General features: G+C 37.4%; 1 protein-coding gene across 3 annotated transcripts in view; it reads left to right on the forward strand.

Moving 5' to 3' along the window:
• Window positions 1-19,477, forward strand: part of Ppm1k (protein phosphatase, Mg2+/Mn2+ dependent 1K) — a 33,621-nt gene extending 14,144 nt beyond the window's left edge. For all 3 annotated transcript variants that reach the window (XM_087215838.1, XM_004848056.3, XM_004848055.3), the window contains 6 exons: window positions 6-523; window positions 1,880-1,980; window positions 9,150-9,315; window positions 9,765-9,909; window positions 10,807-10,941; window positions 16,528-19,477. In XM_087215838.1, the coding sequence (XP_087071964.1) occupies window positions 84-523; window positions 1,880-1,980; window positions 9,150-9,315; window positions 9,765-9,909; window positions 10,807-10,941; window positions 16,528-16,659 (1,119 nt within the window). In that variant the 5' untranslated portion in view covers window positions 6-83 and the 3' untranslated portion in view covers window positions 16,660-19,477. The remainder of the gene's footprint in view (window positions 1-5; window positions 524-1,879; window positions 1,981-9,149; window positions 9,316-9,764; window positions 9,910-10,806; window positions 10,942-16,527) is intronic.
• Window positions 19,478-19,877: the final 400 nt, after the last annotated feature.

Genomic DNA, 19,877 nt, shown 5'->3' on the forward strand with positions numbered 1-19,877 from the left:
TGCAGTTGTATTATTTCTTTTGAAGACATTTCATTATTGTTCATTGACTTTTCCCTCATTACTGAGGCCTTTGGAGTGGAGTTATGTCAGCTGCAGCCTTGATTACTTTGGTTAGAAGTGGTGGGAACCAGGTGAGAAGGAGAGTACTGCTAAGCTCTCGCTTGCTTCAGGATGACAGGCGGGTGACTCCTGTGTGCCACAGCTCCACCTCAGAGTCTAGATGTTCTCGGTATGACCCTGATGGTAGTGGGCGTCCAGCCACCTGGGATAATTTTGGGATTTGGGATAACCGCCTTGATGAGCCAATTCTACTGCCACCCAGCATTAAGTATGGCAAGCCAATTCCCAAAATCAGCCTGGAAAAGGTGGGCTGTGCCTCCCATATTGGCAAACGGAAAGATAACGAAGATCGATTTGACTTTGCTCAGCTGACAGAGGAGGTCCTGTACTTTGCAGTGTATGATGGACATGGGGGACCTGCAGCTGCAGATTTCTGCCACACCCACATGGAGAAATGTATTATGTATGTACATTTGCCTTTCACCTTTGATTTGACAATTCCCCTTTGTTTCCGGTTTAAACTTTTATCTTTTGGCTGAGATGTCCATTGTAAACTAAGTAACTTGAGAAGTTTCACATTGCCACCCTATGAATGAGCAGTAGTTTATGCATGCAATTTATTACTCATAATTAGTACCACTTCAGAAATGTGTGTCTTAATAACTCTCTAGGAAAGCATAGACCAGAATGTACAGTACTTTATTTGTGACCATTTCCCATGAATTAGCATAAAATATATGAGATAACCTATCAGGCACATTTACTCCTGTTAGTGCAGGGTATGTAATAAGTGCTTCAATAGATGGTACTCTTTCAAGTGGTATGAATAGCTTTGAATACTGTTTGAAAAGAGCTTTGGACAGTGCCATCTGTGTGGAGAAAATGCATTTAATGTGGGAGTTTTGAGGCTCTTTAAAATTTTATGTATTCCTATTATTATTGCTGTTTTGAAAATCACTATTGCTAGAATTAAAAGAGGGGGAAAACATCACAGAGTTATGACCATATACTACTTCTTATCTTTCTAAGTGTATAGTTAGCTATACTGTTTATCAGTTGATTTATGTATCATTTACCTCATGCCACAAAATAACTCAGTAGTTTAACCTATTTATTTTTTAATTTTTGCAGTACTGGGGATTGAACTCAGATCCTTCACACTGAGCTACAGCCCCAGACTTTTTAAAACTTTCTCTGAGACAGGGTCTCACTAAGTCACTAAGCTAATCTTGGATTTAGACTTGGGATCCTCCTATTTTAGACTCTCAGAGTGCTGGGATTACAGGCATACACTACCTAGAATAGTTCAGTAGTTTAACTTAATATGAAGAAATTCTTGGTCTCACAGGGTTGTAGTAGTGAGAATTAATTCTTTTAAGAATAGGCACTTGTCACGTGTCTGTAGCACTCTGGGAGACTGAGGCAGGAGGATAAAAAGTTTGAGCCCAGCCTTGGCAATTTACCAAACCTGTCTCAAAATAAAATATAAAAAGAGTATGGGGACAAGCTCCTGGGAAGGCCTTGCATTTAATGCCCAGTACCTCAAAAAATTGATTGATTAATTGATTGATTGATGCTAGGCAAGTAGTTTACCACTGGACTGTGTCCCCAGGCAGACTTTGATTTTCCTACCCTTAAAAGCTTATCACATGCATGAAGCTCTAGGTTCCATTCTAATACCACAAACAAACAAACAAACAAACAAATAAGTAAATTTTTAAGAAGTCTATTGTGTGAAATGACTGCTGTATAGAGTGATCATGAAGAGAGACACTGATAGTAAAATGATTGTTTGGGGCTCTCTTTCCTCTCTTCAAAGGGATTTGCTTCCTAAAGAGAAGAACTTGGAAACTGTGTTGACCTTGGCTTTTCTAGAAATAGATAAAGCCTTTGCAAATCATGCCCACCTGTCTGCTGATGGTATGTAAAGCAATCACGTTTCTCAAAGTCTTAGGAAGGTGGGAGTATAAAGGAAACAGCCTAGCTATGAGGGATTTTAATGTATGTTTATTTGTAAGGAAGCTTATATAGAAATGATTTTATATATGCTATTTGGAACCCAAACTAACGTCAATACCTCACTTTTTTTTTCTCCTTAAATTCTTTTATTGGTACATTTTAGGTATACAATATGTTTACATTTATCATTGGGTGCTTGTACCTGTACATGATGTATCTCGGTTCTTATTTTTTCCCCATTACCTGTGTGCGCTTCACCCCTCAGTACCTCACTTTAACATAAGAATTTTTCAGAAAGGGAAACACCTAATGGTTCTGTTATTAGATATTTTTTTAATTTTAAGAAGATTTAAAAAATGTTTTTATCTGTTTGATTTCTTGCTTTATGAACACGATATCCATACTTTGAGAATATTTTCCCACCAATAGATCTGATGAGCAAGGGCTAAAATACTTGAATAATTATATCTAGAGAGGATGGAGATTGTTCCAATAAGAAAATCACTAATAAACCTTAAAATAGGAAAGGAAATTGCTAATATGCACTAGTTTGTATAATAAATATATATATATTTTTTGGGGGGGGATACTGGGGATCAAACTCTGGTCCTTCTGCTTGCGAGGCAGGTGGTGGAACCACTGAGTTAAATCCCCGGCCCTAGTTTGTATAATCAAAAGGAAGATATTTTTCTCCTGCCTTTTAAAGCTCAATCTTGCAGCTTTTCTGTGTTATCTAGTGATTTTTTATTTTTGTTAAATATTAGAGCATGCCAACTGAATTGAAAAATGTGTGTACAGTATGGCTGTACATTTTGAAAGTAAAATGTTTCTGGTTTTGACTAGATTTATCAAAACCATTTCAGGGGGCTGGGGATTTAGCTCAGTGGTTTTGCCGCGGTTTCGCTGCCTGCTGTGCAAGCACAAGGACCCGAGTTCGATCCCCGGTACCAAAAAACCCCAAAACAAAACAAAACCAAAAACAAAACCATTTCAGGAAAATATAGCCAATGTTTTCTAGTTAGCTGCCTAAAATCTTTTGCTTATAATGTTAACCCTGAGAATTTAAGCAGCAGCCATAGGATGTATGCCTCAAAATTGATTTGAAAGTGAATCATGCAATAATATTAATCTGTATTTGTTTCATCCTTTTCTTTTAAAAAATGTATCACAGAAATGTCACTTTCACATTTTTCAGTTGGAGTGCACAGGGATAGAAATCTCCATTTCACAGATAGGAGCTGAAACTCAGAGGGGAAAAGGTCAGTTCAGCTTAGGGCTGGAACTTTCCTGCAACCCAGTATGGCCTCTCTCACATGAGTATTTAATGATGAGGAGAGGAGAAGGTAACTAAGGGATGGCTCTATTCACCATCTTGAAAGGTATTTCCTGCTCTTCTCTGTTCTTTTTTTCTTTGCCTTTTCTTTTTCTTTTTGCAGTGCTGGGTATCAGACCTCCCACTTTGAGCATGGTAGACAATCACTGCTCCACTGAGCTACACCTCAGCCCTTTGCTGCATTCTTTTGAGAACCTTACTGTCATACTCTTTAGAAAAGCATTATAACCTGCTCTCCCTTTGTTCTATTTTAGTTTGTACATTATTCAGGCCCATTTTCTTCTCTCCATTCCTTTGAACAAGCTTTATGAAGATAGGAGGTGAGAGAGGATAAAGTTTTTGCATAAGATTGAGCTCTTGTTCCAAATGGGTAAAACACATGAAGAAGAGAAAATAAATTTGTTCGATTTTTATAACCCTGAATTTTGGTATGCTCTTAGTTTACCTATTCCCAGACCAGCTGTGAGTCTGGCTGCATCACACACCACGTTGTTTATGGGCAACACTGTTGCGCCTGTGGTGTGTACCAGCTGTCCCACAAACAGCTGCAGCTTGTGAGGTCTGAGAAAGGAACAGTCCAGAACCATGGCATGTGGCCAACAGCCAAACACGGTCAAGGTGCAGTCAGCCTTTCTGAAAAGGATCCAATCAGTGTTGATGATGAGGATAATTGCTATTAGATTTGGTGTATAACTTGAAAGGATGTCTTTCATTTATTAAGTAATAAATTATAATTCAAGGGAATTTTGAACTTAGAGTATTTATTTAACGTGTGTACCTTAAAAGAAACTTTCTATAAATCACTTTCTTAATATAGTCCAACAGGTGTATAGGGAAATTAATCATAAACTGTAATTCATTCCTAATAATGAAATTAAAATATATTGTTTAGTTCCTCTGTCATACACTTTAAGATATTGGCCTTAGAACTTTATAAAGATATTTTAAAATTTATTTTTTATTTAATAGATATTTGTTTGAAAGTATACTAGACCAAGATAGAATAATGTTTAGAATGCTAGTAAAAATATAACATTGTCATTAAATGTTATTATGTACATATTCTTATAGTTTATTAGTCTGCATTTTTAAAAATTAGTGTTTTGAGAATATTTAAAAATTTTATTCTTCATAAGTTGCCCAATCTTTCAAAGATGCAAAAATTATCTTCTGGTACTGGGACCTATTTTATCGAATACATTAAAGTCACTAAACATAGAATGCTGTATGTTAACTTTTCAATTTTTGGAGTGAAAAAAGAAACCTATCTCATTATAGATTTCGAGGTTATTTAAATTGAAAAAAAAAAGAAGTTTTTAGCAAGAGCTAAAGCAGTATCAGTATTATAAGAGTGGAGAGCCTAGAAAAAGTCTGTGGTTCCATAATTTTCCCTGTCTACTTGTTTTCCACTTTTCTTTTGGCATTAGGCCCATTTTCACAACTTTTGAACCCTTCTGGTTCTGGCTTTTTTTTTTTTTCATTTTTTTCTTTTAAGTACTGGGTCTTGCAAAGTAATCTACTACTGAGCTACACCCCAGCACTTTTTTTTGTGACCAACTTTGAATTTTTTTGTATTCAATTTATAATAGTAATGTGTATTTTTATAATTATTAAACCAGCCAGTAAATTCAAATGATATCCACTGCCTTGTTGTTTATAAATAGCCACTTAAAACAAACTAGATAGTAGAAAACTTAGATTATAATCCTGTGTATTTTATAAACTCTTCAAAGTGCTTGTAGGTTGCTTAGCTTTGAGAGCAGCAGAGCTCCCCATTGGACAAATGGATCAAAAGGAGAAAACTTGCTCTGACACAGAGTGAGAGACACGAATGGAGGCACAGCTTGTCTCATGGGAAACATTGCTGCTTTTCATATTATGACTTATTTATAGAAAAACTAAACTAAAAAATAACCAGGGACGTTTTTTGTGTGGTGTTGGAGATTGAACTCAGGCATTTAAACATATGACCACTGAGCTACATCCCCAGCCCATACAACTTTTTTCTCTTCCAGTACTGGGGATTGAACCCAGGGTTTTCTCATTGAGGTACATCTCTAGCCCCTTAGAAGAATTTTTTTTGAGGCAAGGTTTAAGTCGCCTAAGTTTCCTAGCTTGGGCTCTAACTTGCTATCCTCTTGCCTCAGCCTCCCAGAGTCGTGTGACTATGGACCTGTGCAACCATGCCCAGCCCCTGTGCAACATTTTTAAATACCCTTCTGCTAGGAATCACCAAACTGGAAAAAAAAAAAAGTAGGGACAACACTGAAGAGAAGTTCTTATTGTTCTGCTACTGCTTCAGCTCATTACTTTGGTTTTGGTGTTTGTGAGTATACATGTCTAGAACACCCATTTTTAATATGTATGAAGACTATTGATTTATAATATTATTTATACTACACAGTTTTATAGTTATTGGGGTTGTTATACTTTGAAAAGTACAGCTTTTACCTTTATGTTGCTGTTCAAAATTGTGATCATTTTTCTTCTGTTGTGTTGACCTGCAACACTGGGGAAAAGAGAGAGCTGCAGAAATTCCCATCTTATGAATTATATAAATTATAAATATGTGTTAGTGCTCAAAAGCCTTACTAGGATTTATTTAAACCATGGATCAAAATTAATCATTGTACTAAAACATGGTTTCTAGATACTAAATCCTTGCATTGTGCACCATTAACAAAAATGTTAAGCCTGTGTCTGGCATAGGAGGTGCCTTGATTCCTTCCTGGTAAATATTTAAGTCCCAGTAATTTGGTGGTATACTGTAGTTCACATCCTCTGCCTGTGTACTGCTTGTCTGATACAGATTATTCAATGCAGTCCCTGGGAATTTACTCTTTTGTTATTGGAACAACTTTGATGTTGTTACCAAAACAAATTTACAGTACATTTTTTCTAACTCAGTTATTGTACTTATTTACTGTGTTCAAAACCAATCATGTAAGCGTGTGTGTGTGTGTGTATGTGTGTGTGTGTGTGTGTATGCAGATGTGCATGTGTTGTTACTATTATGTTTTGGTATAGATGCATTTGCATATAATTTTTTCCTGACACAAAACTAAGAAAGAAGTATTAATCTGTGATTTAAAAAAAAGACTCAACTACAAAATACCATCCACTCGAGCAAGTTCAGTTTTCATTAATTTGGCACTCCTGGAATATGATATAATTTGTTAGTGAAATTTTCACCAAAATAAAAACCCTTCCCCTTATTTTGCAGCTCTTTCTCTGCTCTCCCCTGTGTTGCAGGTTTGTAATGTTTGAGCACAATTCCTGGGTGAATTTCCTATTTGCCTCTGTGCGTGTTATTTGTGGCAGAGAACTGTACGTGGTCACCAGCTCTAGACCTGGAGCCCGTGGACACTATATGCTGGGCTTCAGTGGAAAGAGGGATCTGCTTAATTTTGTCTCAGGTGAAGGAGTCCAGCGGTTCCTAGCCTGGACTACTGGAAGGTTCCCACATCCTCTTTGTCCCATTAGTTGAGATGACTTGCAGTATAAATTGTCCAGTGAGTGTTAAGAACTTATTGAAAGATGTCTTAGTTTTATAGTTTTATTAGGACAGAAAAGTGAGAATTTTTACTTCCATGTTAAATGACAATAAATGCTGATTTACTATTTATATTCTTAGATGGTTAGCAAATCAGAATCAACAGTTAGTTTTGAAACTTTTCCCTAACCCTGGGATTTTGGAACTGTGAAGTTGGATTGATAAAAACTCAAACTCTTTTAAATTCCTAAGTGGCAGAGCCATGAATTAGAAACCTAAACTACTAAACTTTCATTTATCAAATTTTAACTCTTGTCATAGCCAGTTAAAGATAACTTTAAAAAAAGCTGTTACTTACAGTTAAAAAAATTACCTGGATAGGTAACATCTGAATAAATGCCTGAGTTCCCTTGCCTGGCTGTTTAAATCATTTGAAAATAAGAGTTGCTTTAAATGGTAAAGATTCCATTGCTGTGTAAAAATTTCATCATTGTGTAATATCTGGCTAATCTCAAGTTAAAAGTTAACATTTGTAATAGAAACATCACTGATACATATTTTACAATAATATGACTTTGACATAACAGTTCCAAAATCAAGAGGTAAACGGGAAGATAGTGCAACTATAAATGCTGTTTCTCAATAAAGTAAATTCAGCATGACTATGAAAGATTAAGTAGAATTTATTGATGCTTTTCCATTTTACTTTTCCAATTAAAGCAGGCATTTTAATATACTGACTTGAAAAATCTATCTATTTATGGATACATATATAAAAATCTATTTATATATCTCCTTGCAAAATATATTACTGATGAAGTTTTTGAAATTGTCTTTAAGAAAAAATTCTTGGAAATATTGAGTCTCAATCAATAATACCTCTTTCTCCCTAAATTTACCTTTAAAATCAAAATCAATTTTGGATGGTCATCTGAATATGTTTAAATGCTTTAAAAGAATTAATAATGTGGGCTGGGGATTTAGCTCAGTCCCGAGTTCAGTCCCCACTACCAAAAAAAAAAAAAGAATTAACAATGTTACTAGAGATAATACCTGCTTTAAATGTTATCCTTTTCAATTTCTTCCACTTTGCTCTATTTTTTAGCTCATAATTTTATAGTATTTCACTTTTGGCAAGGCTCAATGCACCTTGAATTTTTTTTTCAACAAGTTTTGGTAAAGATCTTAGGGCAGACACTGTTAGAATAAATCAAAGAAAAATGTAAAAATGCAGTTTGATTTGGATGGACTGAATAGTGGCAATCTCAATCTCAGAACATCGAATTTTATTTGATCTCAGTCAAACAAATTTAGTATTTTTGGAATGCTCTGGGTTAGGACACAGAAGTAACAGTTGGCAGTACTGTCCTGCATTTGAATACAGGCTGTTAGATCCTTCTGGAGCTAATAGTGTTAACTACACCAAATTTATGAGAAATTAAAAAGAATTTGATTCTCAGCCCCTCAAATCTTCTGTTAACATAATTATGGCTGTAACTTCATTTAATGTCTAGGGAGAACAAAAATGAAGAGAAAAATATTTCAGCCTCCTACCATTTTAGAATAATTTTTGGTGATGATTTATGAAATTAAAACAATGTAGAAGGAAAGAAAATAAAATATAGCATTGAAGAGCAAATAGTTGAGCCAGGCATGGTGGTGCAGGATTGTAATTCCAGCACTTGGAAGGCTTAGGCAGGAGTCTGAGGTCATACACAGTGAGCTCAAGGCCAGTCTGAGCTACGTAGCAAGACCTTGTCTCAAAAGCCACCAAAAACCAAACAAATAAAGAGCAAATGGTTGGCCTTTTCCATCTTTCAGCCTATTAACATACCTTATTATACTTTGTGGAGGAGAAAAATCTAATCTGATGATTGCAAAAAAGTCAGGTTGCCTGAATGGGCTCAGCAGATCTAAATTATCCTGTCACAGCAGCCAGCCTAATTAAAGTACTTTAGTTTTGACACCTGACTTACATACAAAAGTGTCATCAGTATAAGTTTGATTCCACTCTACTTTATATGAAAAGAAGCCACTTAGGAGAAAGTAATGCATTATTTACCAAGTTAAATTAGCAACTTCTTCTGTTTGCATGGAGCCTTGTTATTATTGAGTTAAATAATTGTTTCTCAGCATGCTGTTACTTACATAGCTCATTTGCATTTTATTTGCATAGCTCTAGTTAAATTTAAATGATACATCCCAGAATTAGTTTATCATGTTCATGTTTTATTTTGTAATAAAAATTCTATATCCAATCATTTGACTCTCACTAACTCATATTCTTTTTTATAATATTTGTAGCAACCCTCCTGACCTCTGGGACTACTGCAACAGTAGCCCTGTTGCGAGATGGCATTGAACTGGTTGTAGCCAGTGTTGGGGACAGCAGAGCTCTTCTGTGTAGAAAAGGAAAACCTATGAAGCTGACCATTGACCATACTCCGGAAAGAAAAGATGAAAAAGAAAGGTACTGCCACCGTGAATCATGAATCATTCTATGAGGATGCTGTTTATAGTTCAAGAGGAAATAAAGTATTATGTATCTATTCAATACTGAGGACTGATCCCAAGGTCTCTTACTAAGCTAGATAATCATTTTTTAATTTTTTATATTGAGACAGAATCTCATTAAGTTGCCCAAGATGGGCTTGAATTTAGGATCCTCCTCACTCAATCTCCTAAGTAGCTGGAATTACAGATGTGCACCCCCCCACACACAACTAAATGAAATTTTGCACTTTTTTTGTGGTGCTGGGGATCAAGCCTAGGGCTTTATGCATGCTAGGCAAGCATTGTTCCATAGAGCTATACTCCCAGCCAAAGTTTTGCATTTTAAAACTGATGTTGTGCATAAAATTAACAGAGGTATAGTTTTCTGCAATTGTATCTTTAGTGTTTTAACATTTTCTTGATCAGGATCAAGAAATGTGGTGGCTTTGTAGCTTGGAATAGTGTGGGACAGCCTCATGTGAATGGGAGGCTTGCAATGACAAGGAGTATTGGAGATTTGGACCTGAAAGCCAGTGGTGTGATAGCAGAACCTGAAACAAAGAGGATTAAGGTAAGAAAGGACTTGAAAACACTTGATACAGATACAAAGAATGAATAAGCAGACTTTCTTGGAAGATGTAACTGAGCCAAAATGACTTTTCAAAAGGGATTAATTTATGGAAGGGTAGATAAACTTTTCAGATAAAATAAGACACTATTTTCCTGACCTGCTATGCTGTGAAGTATTTGGTTTTTGTTTAACTCTAGCTGTGGTATTCTGCTAGAGTGGCTCTGTTGCCCTTTCTTTCCTACAACTGATCATTTAGTGTTTTTCCAGTGTGGAGCTGCCCTTGACTTTCATTTTCCACCAAGCTGAATAATTGCCTACCTACCTCTATTTCCATGGCCCACTGCCCTCATTACCCTACACTGTCCCAGGGCACAGCCTGTCTGTGATCTGAGACTTCCTTCTCAGAAACCCTTGAGCCAACTTAAACTTAGTACTTAATGGCTTCCAATAATGGCAGCAAATGTTTGTTCATTAATTGAGCGTGGTTTTCCTAGTAGACCTCTCATTTTATTTACAAATAACATGGGCTTTGCTATGTGCCAGGTTCAGTTCAAAAGAGGTACTACTATCCTCATTTTACAAGGAAGATGAATTAAAGCATACAGAGGTCTGAAGCATACAAAGGCTCACACTTTTAGGGCTGAAAAGTGCACACTCAGCTGAAAAATAGGATTTAAACTCTGGCTACCTCAGCATTTGGCTATCTGGCTTTTTCCTTTATGGTGTTACTAAGTAAATGTTTGGTTTATCCTTGGTGGTTGTTGATGCTTCTTACATTTCTGCTCTTTGCCTACAAACAGATGACCACTCAGCAGAACAGATAAAATCTTCTAATTGTCAGAATTATTCTAAGTTTGAGTCTAGTTTGTGATTGCATGCATTTGGTTCTAATTGCAGCTACATCATGCTGATGACAGTTTCTTAGTCCTCACCACAGATGGAATTAACTTCATGGTGAACAGTCAAGAGATTTGTGACTTTGTCAATCAGTGCCATGATCCTACTGAAGCAGCTCGCGCAGTAACTGAACAGGTGACATGGCAGAACTTTTGCTAGGAAATTCCCAAGGAGGGAGGGGGTGCAGAACAACCCCAGGCACATGGTCTCCATGCAGCCTGGAGTGGCTACCACCAGCTTCAGATTTCTTTGAAATCTTGTGTTTTAGCTTGAATGTCACAATGAATTTCATACTTGATTCCATAATATTTCCAACTAGCAAATTTTTACAATTTTCTCAAGTAGTTAAGTAAAACTAATAGGCCAGAGAAATGCCATGTTGCTTACTTTTCGACTTTGTATATACTTTGAAATGATAGTGACAGCAATAATCAATGATAATAATAGTAAATTAATATCACTTTGTGACAGACATTATTCTTTTCACATAATTCAAGTAGTGATCACAATAACCCCAAGATTGGAGCTTTTCCCAGGGAGGGAAATATGAGGTACAGAGCCCATTTTGCAGAGCTGGGCTTCAAACCTAGCCAGTCAACGTTCCCAAGTCAAAGCACTTGACCATTGAATTAGACTGCTCTAATAAAATATACAACTTGAGAAACACTGCAGCATGTAATGGATGAGAGATAATAGATTATAAGGCCAGGTCAGGGATAGGATACTGTCTTTGGGGAGGGTAAGGGTGGTTAGGCTTGAGAGGGATGTTGAGTGGTTGTTGGGATGAAGCTAGGGATGGGGTGGAAGTGTTCCAGACCTGGGTTTGAGGTGAGAGGAGGTGATGTGAGCCTCAGGGAGGGGCAAAGATGGAGACAGTAGGGCAGCTACAAGTGTTGGCTGTGTCCCAGGAATGGTCAGAGTGACTGACAGCTTAGCTAAGATGTCTTACCCTAAAAAGGGAACAGAACAGGTGGAGATGACTAAAAATGAGCACAGGAAAAGGTGCTGACCCAACTGACACCAAATTGGGGGAGTTTTTAAAGGTCTGAAGTCTTTGCCATCAATATCCATAATAGTAGTTGGGACCAGAGAGACTGGTCCTTGGAAAAAAGAAAGGGTGGAATGGCTAGCAACCATATTGACCAGGAGTGGGATGGACTTACTCTCCACCATAAGAGTTACCTGGAGTTCAGTGTCTGAGATGGGCCAGGGGGCCTCTGTGGCCTTCAGATGGTGTCAGTCCTCAGTGGCCAGGCCAAGAAGATCTGGGAAGGAGCTGGTCAGTGCCCCCTGGGGTTGTGACCCAGAGGTGGCTGCCAGTTCTGGGCAATCTGACTTCCAGCCACAGGAAGGACATGGCTTGGGAGGGATCCCAGGCTGTGTGCATTCCCTAGCCCAGTGACTATTCTGGCAGCATTTGAAGCACAGTTCCGGAGATGTGCCTTATGTCAAGGGCACCTTTGATCCCTTTGTGGTTAACTCAGTGGTTGACTTCAGTGGGTTTCTTATGGCAGAGGCTGGCAGCTGCAGCTCAGAAATGTGCTGCTTTTGGGCATTCTCATCTCTATAACTGAAGACCTTGAAGACCAAATTGATTGATCTTGCTGTGAGGTTTGAGGGCCAGTCCCCAGCTTTTATAGTTTATTTTTTTTAAATGTCTGAGGCAGACTGAATAATGAAGTGCATCTTAAGGATAAATTGCCTCTCCGGTGTTTCTGCATCTAATGGTGTATATCACCTAAGAGCAGGGGCTAGGTGGGCCATAAATTGGGCTGGATTTTCATCTCTGGCCTGAGTGGTCTCTGAGATTGTCACAATTAACTGCCTTATAGGCCACCCTATGAAGGCCCTCTACTGGGTAGTCAGTCATGCCATGTCAGTTGGCTAAGTTCCCTGATCCTGCCTGATAATTCCAGTTTGGATCCTACTGGGGAACAGCTGCATTGCCCATTGGAAGAGTGGCTTGAGTAAGGTGGGAATTGTCCCCATAAGATTGGGTTAGGGAGATTACTTGGTCTTGCTCATTCAGGGAGCATGTGGAGGTAAGGATAATATTTAAATAAGCCCAGGTAAGGTTATATGACTGAGTTGGATATTGGAACTTTTGCATATATTGGGTAGGGTCTGAAGAGAAGGAGCCTAGATGCTGGTTAATTTAGGAAAGGTCTGTCAGAGAGGAAGGAACATGAGCCCTAACTATTCCTTCTGCCCTGGCCACCTCTCGGAATGGGAATTGAGGAGCAGGGGTAAGTGTCTGGAGTCAAAGGAAAAGGTGAAGGGTGAGCAGCCAAACCGTAATCTGGACCAGGTATGGGGCAGGGTAGGGCTGGGTACAGCATATGGAGGGGAGTTAGAGTTAAGGGGCAGTGTTGGATAAATGGGAGACCTGGCAGGAGACTAGCTGGGGAGAGTGGCAGAGGGCTCAGGGGAAGGGAGGGAAGTGGCTGCAGTAGTCAAGGCAGTAGTCAAGGAAACCCTGGGGGGAGGGGGGAAGTGGCTGTGCCTGTTGTGGTGGCTGGAGTCTTGGGGGCAGGGGAATGGTGGTGTCTGCAGCTGGTACAGAAGGCGTGGGAAGTTTCCAGGGAAGAGCAAAGTCAGTTGGATCTGTTGTCAGGGGGGGGTCTGAATTGGATGGGGCTGGAGGGGGTCCAGAGCACAGCAGGGAAAGAAGGAGGATTTGAGAAGAATCACAGGAAAAGCATAGGGTAGAAAGACTATGGAGTGTAAAGAATGCCTGAACATAGGGTAACTTAGACCATTTGCCCATTTTTAGGCAATAATTATCTAAGTCTTGCAAGATGGAAAAATCAAAAGTGCCATTTTCTGGCCATTAAGAGACACTTTTAAGTTGATATTGTGGCAAGACAGCATTACAAAAAAATATTAGGTGTTTGGGGTTCAGATCAGGATAGAGACAGAGAGGTTTCAGGTTTTTTAGGAGACAGGCTAGGGGAGAAGAAGTGGGAATAGAGGGAGGGAGATTCCCCATGGAGAGCAGAGAGAGATAATGTAAGCAGCAACCAGGTCCACAGTGGGCATCCCCAATTGAGACACAGGGATGTAATAAGACATGGGTGGGTGATCAAGGCAGATGTCTCTGCAGTTGGCCAGCCACCAAGGGAGGACAGTTCCTCCTTGGAAGTGTTCCATGACCAATGTTGGATTTAAGAAATACAGAAAGTAGAATGAGTCTCTATCTTTATGGATAAGGAGTTAAAGAAAGAACTGACCACTGAAGGGTTCAAAAGAGGACAGTCTCAGCTTGTGAAGGGAAGTGGAAGGAGGAGAGGCTGTGGGATAGCAGGTACAGGGAAATGGAGCCAGGTGGGAGGATAAAGTGAAAGTTTCTCACTGGGTCTGAGGTAGTCTAGGCATCTGGCAGGAACTGTCTGAGATGGAGTCTGAGGAATGGCTTCTATCAAGTGGTCTCATCAAAGGCTCAAAATAGGGATGGAAGTCCTCCAGGGAGGTTTACCCTATCCCAGGTTTTGGCACAAAATGTAACAGAGGCATGGAGAGTAGAGAAACCGCTTAGGTCTGTCTTAGGTGAATAAACGAAGCCGCTTTGTTCAGTGCAAGCAAACAGGCGGACTGGCTCTGAGCAGAACCAGCGTAGAATGAGGGGAGAGCATAGATGTAAGTAGAGAAGTGATTGCTAGGTGGTTACCAGGCATTAGTCAGAAGATTTATTGTCTTGAGGAATCTAGGGGTTCTTGATAGGGTGGTCTGTGCCCCAGGTAGCTGTACAGATATTTCTTGAAATTGAGGGCTGGGACATTATGGCCTTTTCCCACTGGTGCCAAGCTTGTCTGTAACAGCTCTTCCTGCAGGTAGCTAAGTTTCCCACCTAGGCAAGCTCAGGGGGTGCAGGTGATGGTGGCCTGGCTGTGCCGAGTCCTCAGGCATGACACAGCATACTTAACTTCTGGATATTAAAGATGGCTATGAGAAAAAGACAAAAGTACAAATAGGGATTATGTGTCACTCAGGGCTAAAATTTGAAAGTTGGGTAATATATAAAATATATAAAAAGAATATATAAAAGTTGCTTTGTGTTGTTTAATATTCTTTTCTGATAGCAATTTTAAGTTATAGCCATTCCTGATCATGCTTTAACTCAACAGTTATTCTTGCATTTCTAATATGTACATTTTGATTGAAAGTACAAATTCAGCTCAAACTGTTAAGTGCTACTACTTGTAATTAGGACAGAAGATTAAAAATTATTTGCTTGAAAATAGAGGGGCAAGCATAAACATGAATAAATTACTCATTTGGTTACTATGTTGTCTACCTTTAACCAATAATAAAAAGAAGCTTACAAAATTGAAGGAATATAAAAAAAATAAAAATTGTGGGAATAGGCCCAATTCCGTAGAAATCTTTCTTTTTTTTTTTTGTACCGGGGATTGAACTTGGGTCCTTGCACTTGCGCAGCAGGTGGCAAAACCACTGAGCTAAATCCCCGGCCCCATAGAAATCTTTCTTAATTCAACTTCTAATTTTGTAGATGTATGTTCTAATTCACAAAGGCTGTGATATTTGTAATGACTGCATTATATTCTGTCTTATTTGGGTAACACATTTCATTTAGCAGTTCTCCTAATCAGCAAACTTAGTTGATGTTAACTTTTCCATATTATAGAGGACAGACTAATACACATTTTTGTATTTATTCATGCATATGTATCTTTTTCAGTTATATTTTCTTAGGTTGAATTCTAAAGCTCTTAGTAGTATGTCTAATCTCTCTCTAGGAAGAATGTATCAATTTACACTTTCATGAACATGTGCTATACTTTGTGTTTCTTAAAATTCTCATAAGTTTTTTTTGTGTGTGAGTTTGGTAGGTGGAAAAAACCAAAAATTTTAGTGTTTAAGTGAGCATTGTTTTGTTTAGTGGAGTTAACAATTTGCGAAGTTTTTTAGCCATTATGTAACTTATTTTTTCCCTTTGCCTATTATTTTATTTTCATTTTAAGCACTTTCTATACCTTAAGTATAGCAGTTCTTCAATACTATAAGTTTTTTGTCTTTTAATTTGTTTGTAAAACTTTTTCATTTATTGAAGCATTTTACAACAGATACTTTCATCATTCCTTTCCTTTACAGTTTTGGCCTCAGGATATGAGGTGTTTTGAAATACATTTGATGTTAAGTATATTTCAAGGACTATTCCAATACTGACCATGTCATTTGCTATTTGAACTACTTCCTAAAACTGATTTACATTTCTCTGCCTATGGGAAATTAGTTTATCCTCACTTTTCCATTTTGTAAGGAGCATAATAAACAATCCTGTAGTAATATTTTTATGCACATAATTTCCAAGATTTTTCATTTCTTCGGCTAAAATTCTAGAAGCAGAATTGCTGGCAAGAACTGTTAGTTATCAAGTCTACTGTGCGTTAGGTCTCATAGTACATGCTTAGCATTTATCTTCTTCAGGAGCTGCATAATGTCCATGGTGTTTCTATTATCAAGGTAACTACAGTGGAATGTAGTACATGTGGTTGTTTTGGGTCATCTCTTATTCCATATGCAATTTGATGAACTTATGGGACATGGATAACAAGGTGAAAGAATCACAAACCATGGTTAAATAATTGTATTTACTAACTGTATGTAAAACCAGCTTGGCTTCCCAGAGGATGCATGGTTTGTCTTTGTACAGTCTCTGGACTTCAGTGTTTTTCTTTTCCTTCCTGGAAAACCTTGCAGGCAATACAGTATGGCACCGAAGACAACAGTACTGCAGTAGTGGTGCCTTTTGGCGCCTGGGGAAAATACAAGAACTCCAAAATCAACTTCTCATTCAGCAGAAGCTTTGCCTCCAGTGGCCGATGGGCCTGATGGCTGGCCTGGAGCTGGAGTTTTCTGTGCAACAGTGTTTGCTGAATTCGTCAAGACACTGATAGATCAAAAGATTCACCTGTGCCAGTGTGACCCTGTGACTGATTAGTTCAGTACTCAAGTCAGTGTCAATAACCATATATTTACCTAACAACTTTCTTATAAATACTGTACTCATTCTATTTATGTTCATCCATCCATGCTTAGTATAAATACATGTGCAATGAAGTTATTGTGAGTCTCTGAGTGGACAAATGAGGATGGTTTTGGTATACTTGATGTTTGTTTTGTTTTTGTGGTGCTGGAGATTGAGCCCAGGAGTTTTCATATGAATTTCTAATTTTTAAGACTCCTAAACAACTGTGGTTTCTTCTGATAATTTTTGGGTTTTACTCATTTAAACAAGTTCTTCAAGTTTTTCTGAATTTTGGCAGCAATTCAATATGTTATCTACACATGTCTTCCTTCCTTCCTTCCTTCCTTTCTTCTTTCCTCACCTTTCTTTCATTTTTCTCCCTCTCTTCCTTCTTCCCTTCTCCTTTTTGTGAGAGGGTATCTCATTGTATTGCCCAAGTTGGCCCTGAATTCCTGACCTCAGGCAATCCCCCTGCCTCATCCTCCCAAACAACTGGGACTACACAGGGGCACTATGCCTTGCTTACAAGTGTTTATAATTAATAACTGTGCCAAGGAGTAAATGTGAAAACTGGGTTTTTGTTACCACATTTTGTGTTCTGGGCCACTTCCTGGTAAATGTAACCATGCAAAAGAAATTCAGATAATAGACCATTGCTAAATTGTATACATATTTATAGACAGCATACTTGTGTATTTCAACTATTACCAGGACCCTTTCCATTTATTTCTATTTTTCTGTAGTTAAGTATGGTCTATAGATGTGACTATTCCTTAATATCAGAAAAGAATGTGTGGGATAAGGGTCTTTTGGTCAGAACAATACAAAGTTATGTATTTTGTATAAAATTTTCATTTGTTGTCTCTAAATCTTGTTTGTATGTAATATGTTCATATCACTTTTTGTATAGAGTAAGCAAGTTGGATAATTTGTTAGTAATAATAATACCACATGGAGTGATGCTGATGTAGACAGCTTGAGGTTTATGTCTCTGTTTTGCTCATTTCTAAGACTATGAGAAATAATAAGTCTAAAACATGCTAAAACATTCTGTTTCTCAGCTGGCTATGTAAATTAGGAATGTAAGATGATACTTCTTTTCACTTGCATGAAGGTTTGTTGTTCAACTGTGAGTCTGTAAATGTGTGGTTGGAATTACATCTGCAGTTAATTTTCAGACTATGTAAATTTGTTATGTATGTGGTATGTGTATATATGTATATTTTGAAGTAATATAAAATTAAAGGGAACAATCTTGTATAGGTAATTCATCAGTTAACTTTAAATTATTGATATATTTGTCTCTAAAGATGCTTGACAAAGTGAGGGCAGTTTTCCTGTAATGGAGAATCTAGTTATTGGCAGATAAGGAAGTAGATTAAGAATGGCTGTAGGAAACATTTTCTGTTGGGTAATTTATCTGGATAATCCAGGGACAGAGCCAGCATGTTGAACTACATTGCTGTGTGGTACTTTGAACACAAAATGAGATTTGAGAATACTGAATGTTAAGTATGACATGGAAACAAAAGAAAAAGAAACCAAAAAAGAAAAAAAAGGTTGATGTATATAACTTTAACTGTCAGTTTTCAGGACTGATTTTTTTAAAAAAAAATTTTAAGCTTTACTTAAAGATTTTTAGAAGAAAGAGGGCCAAGTGTAAATATTCACATCTCACTTTTGAGGGAACAGAAGAAAATGAATCTTGAATTCTCTTACCTATATTAATCAGGAATTGTCTTTCGAGAAACAGGGCTAACTAAATATTTCAGGGTTTTTTTCAAGTAAATTAGTGCAAAAAGGACAGCATTACAGGAAAGAATATAGTCTGCCGTTCTTTGAGCAGAGAGGAACCAAAAAATAGACTAGCAGAGTTGGGAAACTTTCTTGCTTTTTCTGAGTCAGGTCTTGGAACAGAGATATTTTTACATTTAGGAACAAGCAGAATTTCCAAACGAATAGGTAAAACAAAACCTCATAAAACAAAACTAATAGGTAAAGCACAAAAATGACACTCTAAAGGTCCAGATTTCATTTTGTTTTGAATTCTTCACATTATTAGTCCTCTCTTTGTTAAATTTAAAAACTAAAAGAGAGTGATGTTGTCAAGTTCAAATGCCTGAAAGTCATTGGCAGAAGGAGGTAAGTTGCCAGGTTTGACAAAGAGGAATTTGTACGATAGTGGCCTTGGGTGCACTTGGCTGTTTTACCTGGAAAAATTTTAAAACCCTAAGCCAGTCATCCTCGACTAAGCATAAAATATACTGGTATTTATATTTTTCAAGCACAATATTAAAATACATTTAAAATGTAGATTATTATATAATCCATAAAAGAAAAACATGTATTAGGCCTCTAAAGCTTGTTACAAGAAATCATGCAAATACTAGTAAAAAAGGGAACTGTTCTAAATATAGTTTTTAAGTTATAACTGTGAATTTGTCATGTGGGTATAGATATGGTGTAAATTAAATAATACAATAAAACATATCAATCATATGTTTGCCTTTTCTGTGTTGCTTTTTCTGTATTGTCAGAGTATTTGCCAAAATTTATTTGGTGAAATATTCTTAAATTATTTTGATATTTTGTAAGCATAAGCTCTTAGTACCCCAAATATTCAAAAGTAAATGCTGTTATCTCCATCAACTATTTATTAAAGATCTTTGAGTTTCTTAAGTGCTTCAGTTTGTTTTTGCATTTTTTCTGGAAAAAAAATCCACTTAGGAGAAATCAGTTTTGATTCTTTGTATTCTGTGATAGGAACTTTCCCCAAATTCAACATTCAAAAAAAATTACTTTGAAGTGTTAGTAGCATATAAAGCATAGAAATAATTTTTTTAAAAAGTGAAATCCTGGCCTGGGGATTTAGCTCAGTGGTTTCGCTGCCTGCTGTGCAAGCACAAGGACCTGAGTTCAATCCCTGGTACCAAAAAAAAAAAAAAAAAAAAAAAAGAAGAAATCCTTTTTTAAAGGGTTTTAGCAGAGAAGAATAGGCTTCTAACTCTTCAATGTTATTTAGTTTCCTTGCTAAGAATGAACAGGGATTTAACTTCATGGTTAAAGGACAAAAAGAATGTGC

The sequence above is a fragment of the Heterocephalus glaber genome, unplaced genomic scaffold, assembly GCF_053883595.1.
Source record: "Heterocephalus glaber isolate CG9 unplaced genomic scaffold, H.glaber_assembly_v1.0 deba00001454, whole genome shotgun sequence".
NCBI lineage: Eukaryota > Metazoa > Chordata > Mammalia > Rodentia > Bathyergidae > Heterocephalus > Heterocephalus glaber.